This window comes from Carlito syrichta, unplaced genomic scaffold, assembly GCF_000164805.1.
Source record: "Carlito syrichta isolate Samal-C Ts95f unplaced genomic scaffold, Tarsius_syrichta-2.0.1 Scaffold304335, whole genome shotgun sequence".
NCBI lineage: Eukaryota > Metazoa > Chordata > Mammalia > Primates > Tarsiidae > Carlito > Carlito syrichta.
The window spans coordinates 444,424-458,567 of record NW_007248431.1 but is presented as its reverse complement, the minus strand read 5'-3'; the positions used below and the strand labels follow the sequence as shown (position 1 = coordinate 458,567).

Here is a 14,144-nt window from a genome sequence, read left to right as displayed (position 1 = left end):
GTGCTCTGAACTGGCGTCGCCGACCTCGGCTGGAGGGTCAGTGTGGCCGCTGGAGCTCGGCAGCCGGCGGGAGCTATGTGCGCAGGCCTGGAGCTGCGCCCCCTGGCCCGTCCCGACTAATGGCCGCGGGGTCGCGGAGCCTCAGCTGGTGTGGGTGCCTTCCGGCCGGCGGGCCTCAGTTTCTCGGTCTGCGCGGGGGAGGGAGGACCTGGAGTCTTTCAGGCCGTCCGGGGGGTTGCGCCCGCTTTGCTCACGACGGCTCATCTCGCTTTCCCCTTTCTAGGTGGCACTTGGACTTGCCCCAGGGGGAGGCCCGTCCGCGCGGCCTGTGTCTGCGAACCCGGACCCTGCGCGGGCGCCCCGCGTGGCCGCAGGTGGGTGGGTTTCGTACTGCCGCGGGCTCGCGGGCCAGTTCCCCGCGTGGCGATGGTCGGGGGCGGGCGAGCGGCTCGGTTGTCTGCCCTTAACTTTTTTTGAGGCTTTAGGCGCGTTCTGGTCTCGGGTCTCCTGGGAGCACAAGACGCTCCCGCGTCCCGGGCGCCGCTTGCGACTCTGTGAGGCCTGTACGCATGCGCCATGGCACTTGCTCTTGCTGTGGAGCTCTCGGTTCCAGGAGAGGGGCCCAGATTCCCCCGTGCCGGACAGGGTTGGGAGGGAAGTTTGGAGACCGATGGACGGATGGGCGAAAACACGCCAAAGCTCTCAAGATGCTGAGAGCCCGGCCCTGGTTTAGGAAGCCTCGGGCCCAAGCGGAACTGGCTGGCGGATGCAGGAGAGCGTTAGCCCTGAGGCAGCAGGGAGCACACGAGTGCTTGCGCAGATTGACAGCTAAGGTTTTTGGTAGGGATGGGAGATCGGGAGTGGGAAAAAGGAGCTGCAGAGATCTGGGTAGCACACTGGCTCCTGGGCATGGGGCGTGGGATGTAGTTTTTGTGGACAGCCTAGTATGTAATCTTGGGCTGGTGGTCGGTGCTGGGCCTAGATGATGGTCATTGCTGTTTGAGTGCTTAGTGAGGGACTGGATAAGACTCCACTCACCGTGCTGTTCCATGGGTGTTGCAGCTAGCAGGTCCTAGTCTATTCTTTTCTTGGATTAGGGTGGGTAACCAGGGTCGGGGGTGGGCTTTCAGGGAAAAGATCCACCCCAGAGTGAGAGATTCCAGAATGCCTGGGTGACAGAGGTAGGTGCCAGTGGCTCTGGCAGCTTCAAGTGTTGCAGGCTACCCTGGCAGGTACTAGACAGAAAGACCAACATGGCTGAACCTCCCTGGAGGAACTTAACCTTGTAGGGGAGTAGTAAGCACCTAGGGCATGAAAGTGTGTGTGCAGGCCATGGAGCTCCCAGCAAGCTGATGGAGTGTATGCAGGGGTGAAGCAGAGAATTTCGTGGAGGTCATAAGTAGGTCTCCTTCTGCAGAGACTGGAGGGGTCTGGAGTCAGGCTGGGCAGAGTATGGGAGCCCCAAAAGGTGGTCTCCTTGGACAGGAAGAGAACTGTAACTGCCTACTGTGGAGACTTGACCACTGCTTGGGGAAGGAGGAGCAGGTTCAGCCATTAGAGGAGGACTGTCCAGGCTCTGGGCATGTGACTAAAGTGGCCAGAACAGACATAGCAAGTGGGATTCCAGGAATTTACACTGGGGGCTAGGGTTCTGGGCTGTTGACTGGGAGGGAACTGTGAGGAGGTGGTTTTTGGGGTGGGAGTGGCATTGCCTGCAGAGTTGTGAGAGGTGAGTTTGGAAAGCATGGGTCAGGGGGGCAGGAGGGAGCAGACAATAGCCAGGCTTCCCACTTCTGTCCGGTTGCTGGTACCTGCCGTGTGCCTGGTGCTGGATTGTAAAAGAGCCTTAGGACCTGGTCTGTATACTTAATGGTTTGCAGCGTTTGGGATGGCTAGGAGCCTGTTCAACTGCTGGAAGCATTTGTAATCTGTGATGTATAGTGGTTGAGCCTGTGGTCTATCAGGCCAGTCTCTGCTGCCACCACCACTTACTGGTTGTTGCGTGGCCACAGACAAGTTACTTCACCATTCTGTGCCTAGGTGATAACAGTACTAGCCTTATATTGTGGGAGGAGGGGATGTCAGTGGCACAAATGGAGTAATCAGTAAAAGGTTGCTGCTATTGTCCTGAGATTCCTGACAGCTCCTATCTTATCCCTTTTCTTCTCTGGGATTGACAGCATCTGTTGTTATACCTTGCCTTTGAATGTCACTGGCAGCATTTGCCTGCCTTCTTGGACCTCCCAGGCCAGCCACTGGGCTCCTCTTTCCACTCAGAGTTTCTAGGCAGGTACCAATATTTGCCTGCTTGCTGTCTCCTCTTGCCAGCCCGGTGGTGATGGGTAGGCCTCGTTCCCGGTCTTCCCCACCTTGTGTTTGGACAGATTGCCTCGAATGATGGCCTGCGTCTGACAGTCCCTCAGTTCTTCTCAGCTGTCCTGAGGCTGCAACTGTCAGCTCCCCATCCTCAGTTCCTGCCTGGACTGGCTCGGTCTGCCACGCCCTGCTCAACTGATTCCTGTCCTGTTGCATCCTGTGAACCATGTCTGTGCACTTCCCCCTTGTGCCAACACTTCCTTCTCCAGGACACCTCACAGCCTGCACTGTCAGTGGGGCCCTCATATTTCCATCCGGGTGGCAGACAATTATGCCAGTGTGCATTCTTGGCAACAGGTGGATTGGGCCTCTCCTAGGGTAACCTCTACCCCCCTCGTGGATGCCTGAATCGAGTGGACCTGCTATGGGGACCCTGAATGCATGCATATACCCATGGAACAGAATAGCACAGCTAGTGGTGCTCCTGGTGGTAAGCCCACAGAAAGGGGTCCCCCAGCTGGATGTATACCTGGCTTCTGGCCCCTCACGGTGAACTTACACTGGGAGCTGGCTCAGACCCAGGCACCTTTGATGGCTCCCCATGGCTGCTGGACCACTTCGTGGCCCAGCTGGGTGATTGCAAGGCCTTTTGCTTCAAGCACTACCGGGACAACCTCAGCCACATTTGCAAGATCCTCAGCCACCTGACAGGCTGAGCCCAGGTGTGGGCAACCCCCTACCCTGATGGGAACCTGCCCCGGCCTGACGATTATGAGCTCTTCTGCCAGGACCTCAAGGAAGTTATTCAAGACCTGAACAGTTTCGCTAAGTACCACGCCACAGTGCCCTTCCCCCTGCCCCCAACCTCCAGCCAGCTGTCAGTGGCCCCTCAGCTGTCCATGGTGAGGCAGTACTTAGCTAGGTTCTCGGAGTACTCGACATGGGCACTCCTCCCTGGCCTGTCCCAGCCACTCTGGCAACTCCTGCTGTGTCTGGGTCCAACTCTTTATCCAAAAATTCTGTTCCTGAGCAGCAGCTGGTCAAAGACAACTCTGGGCCTGAAGACCCCCTTTCCTGCCCAGCTCTGTACATAGCCCCACTCCTGGTCCTGTGGAGCCAGCCTCCTCCCAGCCAGAGGAAGCAGTCCCCAAACCTGTCCATATACTGTCAGAATCTGCTAATTTCCCTGCTCAGAGACCATGCCTTGCTTACCCAGGGCATCCAGTATCCCAAAAAATAGAGGAGGCAGTTTGGAAGACAAAGGCCAGGAGTTGTCCTTAGGTACACCACAGGAAGTGGTGGAGACCCCAGGAGAACCACCATTTTCTCCAGTTTCCCACCCAGCACCCTTGGGTTCTAAACACAGCCCCCAATAAGAACAGAGTGTTGTCCCTAGATGACTTCAGATGATGCCATAGTTGGGCGAGGTGCACTTGTTTTGAGTTCTGCCCCGAGCACAAACAGCTCTTCCCACCCTTGGCAAGACATTGACCTCTGCCCTGTGCCCTTGTCCTCCCGCTGCTGGATTTGCAGCTGCAATTCTGCTCATCACTGGGGAGTGCCATTGCACCCGCACCTGTTCCCACTAGGTGGATAGTTTCATCCTCACCCCAAAGAACACATTCCTTGGTGTTTGTTTCTTGGTGCTTTGCTACCCTGGACAGGACTGAATGTGCCACACCTGCCCTGTTGGCATCTGGTGCCTATATGAGATCTCTTCATTCTGTCCTTTTAGACCCAACATCTTTGCTCCCTCTGATCTCTCTGTCCTGACTGGAGTGTAAGGAAGGCTGCATGGAAGAAATGACTGCTTCATCCTTGTGGATGAGTGGGATGGTGTCTTGGTAAAGAACATCGCTGCCCTGTAGATTCACCAGTGGCCCTGGCTAACTGGAAGGCTTCCGTGTGGGAGGGCAGGATGAAGCCCTGGCCAGATTCAGCTCCAGGTATTCCCCCTGAACTTTTGTGTTCCAGTCTTGCCTGGCATTCTGCTGACATTACTGCTCGCCGCCCTCCCTATATACTTGCACTTGTTCATTGAGCACTTCAGCCCAGTGACATGGGCCTCCAGGGCAGGGGCCTGTTTGATTGGCTGTGTGGCCCCACTGTACAATTGGTGCTCCTTAAGCATGTGTTGGATCACTGGCTGAGCTTGTGGCATGGTGACTGCCCATGAGCGAATGGTTTTTTCCCCATTCTTTCAGGAGTAGAGGCCCAGCCGTGAGCATCCCAGGTTGGTGTCACAGGTGTGGTGGTATCCAGTGGAGGTTAGGGTTAGTGACCTGGAGCACTGACTCCAAAGAACTGTGGGTGAAGTGGGGATGAGGCAGCAGTCCAGAGCTGAGTCCCCAGGCCCAGAGCATTGGAATAAAGGAAGCCCTGTTCTATACAAGGATGGGTTCCTAGTGGAAGCACACATGGGTGCTGCCTCACCAGGTTTATGGCAGAATGGGTCGTAGGGGTGGCGCAGTATGCTGCTTGACATCTGTGAAAACACCACCTTCCTGGAATGCAGGAAGAAAAATGTAGGAAAGGGAATTGGAAATACAGCCAGTTATTCTTGGAAAAACAGTTATAAGCAAACATTTGGTAAAACTTTTTCAGAAAAATAGAAATTGTTGAGATTATTTTATATAGCAGTGCACTAAAAGCTCTGAATTTCAGGTAGTTTTATGTATGAGGTATTTCAAGGCACAGGTACCTATAAATAAAACGCTTGGAAATCTGGAAAATAGGAAGCAATTCTGAGGAAACTGGTAGGACCCTGGTAGCAAAGTAAGCACAGAGCCTGCATGCAGCCTCAATTCTGGTTAGATGTGGGGGCTCTGGATGTCCTGGCCAACCCTGTGCTCCTGTGTGTGTTTGCGTAGCTCTCAGCCCTTCTGTTGTGGGTTGAGATGGACTGCTTGTCACATCCACCTCCCAGACTGTGGCCTGGCTGCCTGCGGTTCTGGCATAGAACCAGGAATGCTCTCTGGGACAGGCCCAACCAACCCCCTGCCCATCTTGCTGTTTCTGCAGGACTGCATTCGTCTCTTGAGTGGACCTGAGGTGAACCCTTCCGCACAAAGTAGCTGTCATCCCTTCCAACCCCTGTCTGTGTAGAGCTTTGGGCTTTTTCCTCCTATGGGCCCCAGGTACTCCCAGGTTTGTTGGTCATGGTCCTCCACATCTCTTTGATGGCTGATTGTCTAGGGTCTGCCTAGGCAGGCTTAAGAGCATGTGGGAGAGTCCAGATGACCTGTTTTTTAATTTGTAAAATGGGTACCATTTATATGATTGCCATTTAGCCAGAAAGGAGGCAGGCAGGGCCTCATGGGGGGTTGTCTGCAGGAGTGGCAGCGAGGATGGGGGTTCTGGCCTGGCCTTCCAGGTGTACACAGTCTTGCAAAATGACTGTCACCAGCGGCTGTGACACCTGTCTTTGGGCAGAGGTGATGACTGGGCTGTTCTCCCTCTCCTTGGGGGAGAAGGCATACCAGGTCCAGGAGCGGAGGCTCCGCACTCTTCTAAGGGACCTCTGGTCGTTCACCATTCCTGGCCCCTGTACACTGGCAGATGACCCGGGGAAGGTGCTTAGGAGCTGCAGAGCCTGGCAAGGTTTGCTGGATATACTTGGGGGCAGCATGGTGCTGGGCCTGCCTGCCTGCCTTCCTGCCTGCCTTCTAGGTCATAATGTCTGTCCCTCACTTCCCTTGGAAATACCCAAAGAGTTTATTTCCTGAAGATAAGACACAGGCTCTTAGAGATTGTTTCTAAAGTACCTGTCTCCAGGGAAAATTTTAAAACAGGAAGTACTGAGGATAAGGCCCTAGGGATATTGGAGTATTTTATAAAGCTACAATAATTGAAATGCTTAGATATTATGGACAGATGAACAGAATTTTGAAATAAAGCCAAATAAATACGGGAATTTAGTAGTGCTAACAATATTGTTTCAAATGAATGGAGGTGAAATGGATTATTCAGTAAAAGCAGGTGGGACATCCCATCCAGAAAACAACCAGATGCACTCTTTTTACCAGTGGTCTATTCCATATAGATAAGTCATGCAAGTACTAGAGGGATATAGGGTGCCCTGTGATTCCAGGATTTTAAAAGTTTGAATACTCAGAATTGTTGAAGATAACGGAGAGGTAGCCTTATGCTATTGATGAGAGTATAAAATGCTCCTATGGACCATATAACAATTCTAGGCACACTTACTCTATGACCACTATCACATGCGTGGTGGCTTGTGCTAGAGACAGTTGTGGCATGGGACCTTGCTGTGAGGATTCAGAGGAGGGGCTGGAGGTTGGCCATACCTCGCTGCCTTTCCTGACAAACTCAGGGTCCTTGGGGTTACCTGACATCTCTGAGCTCTGAACATAGTCAGTCCTCACTGGATGGTTGGAAGAGTTGAAAGGATGGTGCCCCATACAGTGCCTTGACTAAGGCCTGGGCTGTCAGGACTGTCTTGTGGGTATCACTGTATGAACAGCAAAACTGAAAAAGGTCAAATGTCCAGCAATGAGCAAGGCAAATAAAGCTATTCCCCGCAGCATCCTGAGCCAGTTTCAGTTATTTCTTCTCATGCCTGCACCCCTCACACCTGGACATACTTATCCATGCTCACAGAGGCGGGGGAAAGGCCACAGCAGGCACAAGCAATGCGTGTCACTCTACTTCTGTTTCCGTGACCAAAGGCCACACCTGAGGTCTGCAGGACAAGAGCACTTAATCATCTTGTAGAGTGGTGTGGAAAAGCATGAACCACACGACCCAGTGTAGTGCTGGTCAGCACTGCCACCAAATACAAGTATGGGCCTGTGTCAGTGTCTTTGGCAAGATACCTGTCTCTACTGTGGCCGCCCTGACAAGACCACAGACCTGGGCCTTAAACAACAGAGGCTTATTCCTCACAGTCCTGGAGGCTGGAAGACTGAGGTCAAGGTGTGGGCATGGCTGGTTTCTCCAGAGATTTCCTTGGCTTGCAGATAACTGCCATCTTGTCATGTCCTCATATGATCATTCTTCATGTCTGTGTCCTATTCTCTTTTTATAAGGACACTAGTCCTACTGGATTAGGACTTACCCTCATGATCTCACTTAGCCTTAATTGTCTCTTTAAAGACTCATCTCTAGAACCATCTCCAAAGACTCTAGAACCATCCCCTTCTGAATTCCTGGGTGTTAGGACTCCGATATAAGAATATTGTGGGGGCTATGGTTCATCCTGTAACAATGCCCAAGATGGGTTTCAATGTTCATTTTTGCAGTTTTGGTCAGTGCAGTCTGGAGCAGCCTTCCGTGGGTCTCCACGTGCTCATATGCAGAGGCCCCGGGCCACAAGGAGTAGTCAGGCCCAGGTATTCTGCACATGGACCTCTTTGTTCCTTATTTATGAAACCTTTTCCCACCTGGGGGTACAAAGACATGACCATGGATTCCCAAGTTGTAACGTTTTGATTATTCCATTCAACCCGAAGTCTGAAGCCCTTTCAAGTATAACTGTGTGTTATGAGGGGGAGGGGTCTCTGGTCCTGGAGAGCCTGTGATGAACAGAGCCCCTCTGCTAACTGCAATGCATGTGTAATATGAGCAAGAAATAAATGTTTGATGTGTGAAGCCACTGAGTTTGGGGCTTGTGTTTTCCCTAGCATAACCTATTACGTCCTGAACTGCAGGAGATCCCATTTCACCTTTTTCCATGGAGTGCAGACCTGCCCCGGCATCCGCCACAGGACGCCCACTGACTGCAGTGACTCAGGCTGTCCATGTCACGCCTGCCGGCTGTCTGGTCTGGTTTGTCCCCTGCTAGTGATTGTAGTTTTACAGTAAGTCTTGATTATTTGGTTGGTAGAGCACCCCACCTCCATTCAAAACACATATTCTTGACTAGTTGTAAAACACATTGGATCACAAACTTGAAAGCAAAGAGAGTGGGGTAGTGGCCTAGCACGGCCCTTGCCTGACCCCAGCAGTCGTCAGTGCTTGCCTGCACAGGCCCTGAGGGTACCATGTCTCTGGACAGTGGCTGAGTGTGCTCTGTAGGACAGCAGGAACCCTGCACTCTCCCTGTTACGGGGGTGTGGTAGGCTTGTGGGGTCTGACCAGGAAGCACCTTCAGCAGCCTACTTCTGTCCAGGCCTTGGAGGCCCTACAGTGCAGAGCTGGAGCCTGTGGGTTGTGGGTGCTCACACAATTGCCAGATTCTTCTGTCTCCCTGTTGGGGTGCCAGGTGAGCAGAGAGAGACAGCTGACTTCCTCCCTCCCTGCTGTTTTCTCCCTGGGATGCTGGCCTGTGTTTGAGCAGTGCTAGTACCTGGACCTATGAGTGCAGGTGGACAGTGGAAATTCAGGCTGTGGGTGTCTAGGAGCCTGCAGAGGTGGGGTCCCATCGTGGTGCCCTATGTTTGTAGATGATGGGGGATAGGGCCCTTTTCCACAGGCTGTGCATGTGGGGACCTCTCAGTGAGGGAAACATCACCTCTAGGACCCATGGGACTGGCCAAAGCCCTCATCTACTTGTCTGTGGATGTGGGTGTGGTGGGTGTCTTATCCACATGCATATGTAAGCATGTGCACAGCTGAGTATGCATGTGAGTTGGGTAGTCAGGAGTTGATGGGGTGCATACCTGGCCATGTTGAATGATGGGGGACTCCACAATCGGAGGTTTCCTCTGCCACAGGAGGAACTACACATGCAGCTCCCTGTCAGAAGTGTTAGCACCACTGCTTAAAGATCCCTCCCCAGAGTCGGAGCAGGATCCTGGGGCACAGCTCCATCCTATACCCCATGTGAACAGTGTCTCTTGGTGATGTGAACAACTGACCTCTGTGGACCAGGTCTCTGAGCAGAGGCTGGACTGGCACATGGGAATGCTCATGCTTCCTGTAAAGCAGTGAGTTTTTCCATGTGTTCGCCAAGGACAGAAAGGCCGGTCGCCCATTGCTGGCTGGGTTCCCACTCCTGCCTGTAAGTGCCTGGGGCAGGCTGGCTAAAAATGCCCAGGTCAGGCTTCCTTCCTGCCACCTCACCAGGCTCCTTGGACCTGCTCCCGGGGCGACGGATGTCTGCAGCCACAGCATGAGACGCCTGCTCATGCAGAGACCCCGCCTGTCCATCCTGCCTGCCCCTCAGCATAGGGGCCCCTCACCCTGGCATTTCCTCTCTCTGACCCCGGTACCCACTCAGTGCATGTAGCTGCTGGAAGCTCTTGCAGGCTGGGGCCAGCCAGCAGCTCATTCCTCACGCTCCAGGCAAGAGACTTCAGGCATCACCCAGGAAGAAAACTGACCTGTGTCCTGGTCTCTGTGAGACCCACCCCTTGCCCCAGTCCAGCCTGCCTCCCAGGGTTTCTGTGGGAGAGGGATAAGACATGTTCCCAACAGCCCTTCCCCTGGAGGACCGGGTGCTCCAGGCAGCCTTGACTGGCACCTCAGCCCAAAGCCCAGGGAGGCCCTGTACCAACTGAGTGAGGGTGCGCAGGAAAAGCACTTGGAAGGAGTGCTGGGCCCTAGTTGGCAGGAGCCCTATTCTGAGCCCATGCACAGCTTGGGCTCCCCTGTAAACAGGCCATCTCCTTGACTGACAGTTCATCCCAAGGCCCTGGGAGGCCTTGCATCAACTGGGTGCAGGCCCTGCCAGCATGATGGTTGGTGGCTGTGAGGGCTCAGAGCACTGGCAGAGCACCCAGCAAGGATTCTTGGTGATCCTGTGGGGTAGAACAGGCTGCAGTGGGCTGGCAGGAGGGCCACGCTCTCCTTAGGCACCGACATACTCCTGGACCATGTGCTTGCCATAGGTGACTGTTCTTTGTGGCCTCCTCCCTCACATGCTGTGGGGCCTGTTTGGAAGGGATGTCTCAGACATGGGCTGGGGGGTGGATGTCTAAGTACTATGCTGGGCACTGCCAGTCCACTGCAGGCTGGGAGCCCCTGTGGGACTGGGCTGGGGTGCTGCCAGCTTTGACCTCTGGAGGAATGCTGGCAGCCAGCCCCGGGGTGCTTGGATGCTGATGCTGTCCCCAGGGAAGTAGGTCAGTGAGGTCATGAATCTCACTGGAGGGGCTGCCTCCCCTTGGGGAGTAGAATGCCTCTGTTCAGAGTAAGTGGTCACTTTGGATAGAGGAGTGTCTCAGCCCTAGACGGAGGTGGGTAATCATCCTTCCTCAGGGCCACCAGGCCTGCAGTGCTCTTGGCTCCATCACGGAAATCCGTGTCTGCAGCGAGAATCCCAGTTCTGCCTTGCAGGTTCACGGCTCATGGGAGATACCCTACGCACAAGGATGCCCAGGCTGTGCACAGGCTCAGAGTAGGGTTCTCACCTGCCGCCTGGTACCCTCTCCCAGGTATGTTTCCTGTGCACCCTCACCCAGTCTGTGCAGAGCCGTCAGTCAAGGCCGCCTGGAGCACTGAGAGGTGGGAAATGACTGGATCAGGCTATGCACCCACTGCCTGGGGGAGGTGCCTGGCTCCTACCTTGCCCTCAGGGGCTCACACCCGCCCTGCCTCCCTGCCTCCCCTGCCTCCCCGGAATTCCTCCTGGGATCTGCATCTTTGAAGCCACTGCCTCCCTGCCCGCCTGGGCGCTTCCAAAGGTGGATACTGACAGAGGATTCAATGAATCGAAGGTCGCCAGTCGGGGTGTTGACAGATGCCCGGCCGTGATACTATTTCTGATTTAATAACCGAATGGGAGGCTGGCCCTCTGTAATAATTAGGGCTAATTACTGAGGAGGCGTTGACAGACGAGCTGAGAGGAAACAAACTACCTTTATCCCGCGGCTTAGAGTCAGATTACCCGCCCGGTGCTATCTGCCCTCAGAAAGTAGACGCTTCAATCACTCAGCGCGGCTTCAAAGGGGCAGGGGCCTGACGGGCATGGGATTTGGGAAGGAGCTCTGAAGTGCGCCTTTGACTCTGAATCGCCACGCAGAGCCCATTCCAGAAATGGTTTCTTTGTGAGGTTTGAGTGACTGCTGGCAGACCTGCTTCCCGCGCTTGGGGCAGGGAGGGGCTGCAGTGGGTGCGGGTGGAGTGAGAGCCGTGGCCAGGGTGGGGGCCGGTGCTGTGGTCGGCCTGACCTGCTCGGGTCCTTCCCAGGCTGGGCCCTGGCCAGGTGACACGGGCAGAGGCCTGGATCCCCCAGCAGCTGACTTTGGAAGCTGTGGGCCCTGACAGGGGTGCAGCGTATTTTTCTTGGCCCAGGGAGGGTGTCCAGTCCTTTGTGGCCATGAGCGGCAGGTAACAGGATAGGCCCTACCATCCCAGCGGGCTCGTCCCTTACTCTGTCTTCATCTGGAGCACAGCTTTCTCTGCAGCCCTCATAGCCGACCAGGCCTCTCGGAGGGGGATGTGTCCTTGGCGTTATTTATGGCAGGACCACCTCTTGGGGGCCTGAGCATCACTCACCGGGCTGCTCCCACCCCATCCTGGGCCGAGATCCAAGGCTGTGGAAGCGATACTGACCCCCGGGACCTGTGTGGGCAGCCAGTGTCAGCGACTGAGCAGGGTTGTCGGAGGTTGGGCTCTGTGACTGTGCGTGCACCCACTGACTCCCCCGACCTCCCTGCATTTCAAAGACGGGGAGAGTGTGCCCAGACCTTGATTTCCTGGTTTGAAGCAGCAGCACTAAGATGTGTGCCACCGTGTCTGTGATGCGACTTCACAGGGTGGGGTGTGCGGGGCTGGCTGGGAGTCTGAGACCGCCAGCCAAGGATGCTGAGCAGGGGCCAGTTCCGAGATCCTGGGCCTTATTGCTGTCTGTCCTCTTCAGGAAGGCAGGGAATGATACTGAGGCCTCTGTGCTCAGGAAGGCCCTGTCCAGGGAGCGCCTTTCTAGTTCCATGTGTAGCTGGTTGAACAGGCAGGGTGAGGGGGCTTATCTACCCACGTGCCACCCACCTGTCACCCATGTGCCTGCCCTGGGCCTCATGGCCTCGGCCGTGTTCCTGCTGACCTAGAGAGCTGCTGATCTGGCATCTTCCCATTAGAACAGCTGAGCTTCTTCAAAGAGGTTGAGTAGGCTGGGCTGGCAGAGGGCAATAGGGGCTAGTGCCGCCTTTCCCTGGCATGCTGCTCTGTTTTCATAGGAAGATGTCTTCTGGGAGCAGCCATGAGGATGAGGATAAAAGTCCTCAGCTCATTTGCTTAGCTGAATAATGACTAGTTGTATCAGGGGGCCGCTGTTGATGAATTTAAATCTATATTAGGGCAAAAATAAGAAGATAATTTACTTTAAATGGGAGAAGCACTTAAAAATTGGCATTAAGACTATTTAAAGTCACCTTTAGTAGATCTAGAAATTGGTTCCAAAGCCAGAAACATCTAAGCAGGAACTGAGTTTTTGTAATCTATTAATAGTACCATTAATGTAGCACAAGAATAAAACACAAAATTATTGTACAGTATGTTTTATTTTATTTGTTTTATTATTTAATTTATTTTCTTAGCCTAGAGTGCAGTGGTGCAATCATAGCTCACTGCAGCCTAGAACTCCTGGACTGGAAGATCCTCCCACCACAGCCTTCAGAGTAGCTGGGACTGTAGGTTCACCACTATGCCTGGTCGTGCAATATATTTTATTTGAGAAATAACCTCTGAGAATATGGCCAAAAGCAAGGGTGAGTGCATTAGCCTGTGTACAGCAGTGCATTGGTGCCCTCTCCCTGGTTAGCACCTTACGCTGGGCATAACTGGTAAACCAGGATCCATAGTGTCAGTGACTAGAGTCCAGGCTTTATTCAACCTCCCTGAGTTTTTCCTGATGTCCTTTCTAGTCTAGAGTCTAATCCAGGATCCCACACTGCATGTGGTCTCCTGTCTCCCCAGCTGCTCTGACTGTAACAGTCTCCTAGATTTTCCTTGTTGGTGACAGTTTTGAGGAACTCTAGTCAGGTGTCTCTCAGTTGGGATTTGTTGCTGTTTCTCATGATCAGATTGAGGCCATGGACTTTTTGGGATAAAGTGCCACTCCCACATTTCCACATCATATCAGTGGTATGTATTGTCAGCATGACTTAACACTGTTGACACTGACCTTGACCACCTGGTGGAGGTGTTATTTGTTAGGTATCTCCACTGTGAAGTTCCTCCCCACCATACTATACTCTTGGGAAGGAAGTCACTGCATTGCCCACAGTCAGCGGCGGGGGGAGTTCCACACTCCCTCCTTGTGGGTGAGGTATCTACCTAGAGTGGAATTCTCGAACCCGCGGGCTCAAGCAATTCACTCACCTCGGCCTCCCAAAGTGCTGGGATTACAGGCTGAGCCACCGAGCCCCGTCGGAATTCTCCTGTATGGGAAATTTATTTATTCTCCCCCCTTGATTCAACCACTTTGTTACCTCAGAATGGACTCATGGGTATTTTATTATATGACAGTAGTCCCCCCCTTAGCTGCAGTTTCACTTTCCAAGGTTTCAGTTACCTGTGTTCAGTCACAGTCTGGAAATAGGTGAGTATGGTACAATAAGAGATTTTGAGAGTGAGAGAGACACAGACAGACAGACACACGCTATATTCCTATAACTTCTATTACAGCAAAATTTTTCTATTTTATTATTCTCATTGTTAATCTTACTGTGCCTTATTTACAAATGTAACTTTACTATTGGTATGTATATGCAGTATGGGAAAAAGCACAGTATGCGTAGGGCATATATAGAATTGAGAACTATGGGTGGTTTCAAGACTCCTGTGGGAGTCTTGGAGCTTATCCCCCTCAGATAAGAGGGGACTACTGTATATTTATTATACGCACGTACAGTGAGTCATAATACATGTCTGTGCTAACTCCACCAAAATCAGGATACTAACACTTCTTATTCTCTCAGAACCCG

The 14,144-nt window shown here is 53.3% G+C and overlaps 1 protein-coding gene across 1 annotated transcript in view; it reads left to right on the top strand.

The window, feature by feature from the left end:
* Positions 1 to 3,692, top strand: part of RTL10 (retrotransposon Gag like 10) — a 23,774-nt gene extending 20,082 nt beyond the window's left edge. The window contains 7 exon segments of the mRNA XM_008059708.2: positions 284 to 374; positions 2,385 to 2,491; positions 2,586 to 2,878; positions 2,881 to 3,246; positions 3,249 to 3,377; positions 3,380 to 3,562; positions 3,565 to 3,692. Coding sequence (XP_008057899.2) covers positions 284 to 374; positions 2,385 to 2,491; positions 2,586 to 2,878; positions 2,881 to 3,246; positions 3,249 to 3,377; positions 3,380 to 3,562; positions 3,565 to 3,692 — 1,297 coding nt within the window.
* Positions 3,693 to 14,144: the final 10,452 nt, after the last annotated feature.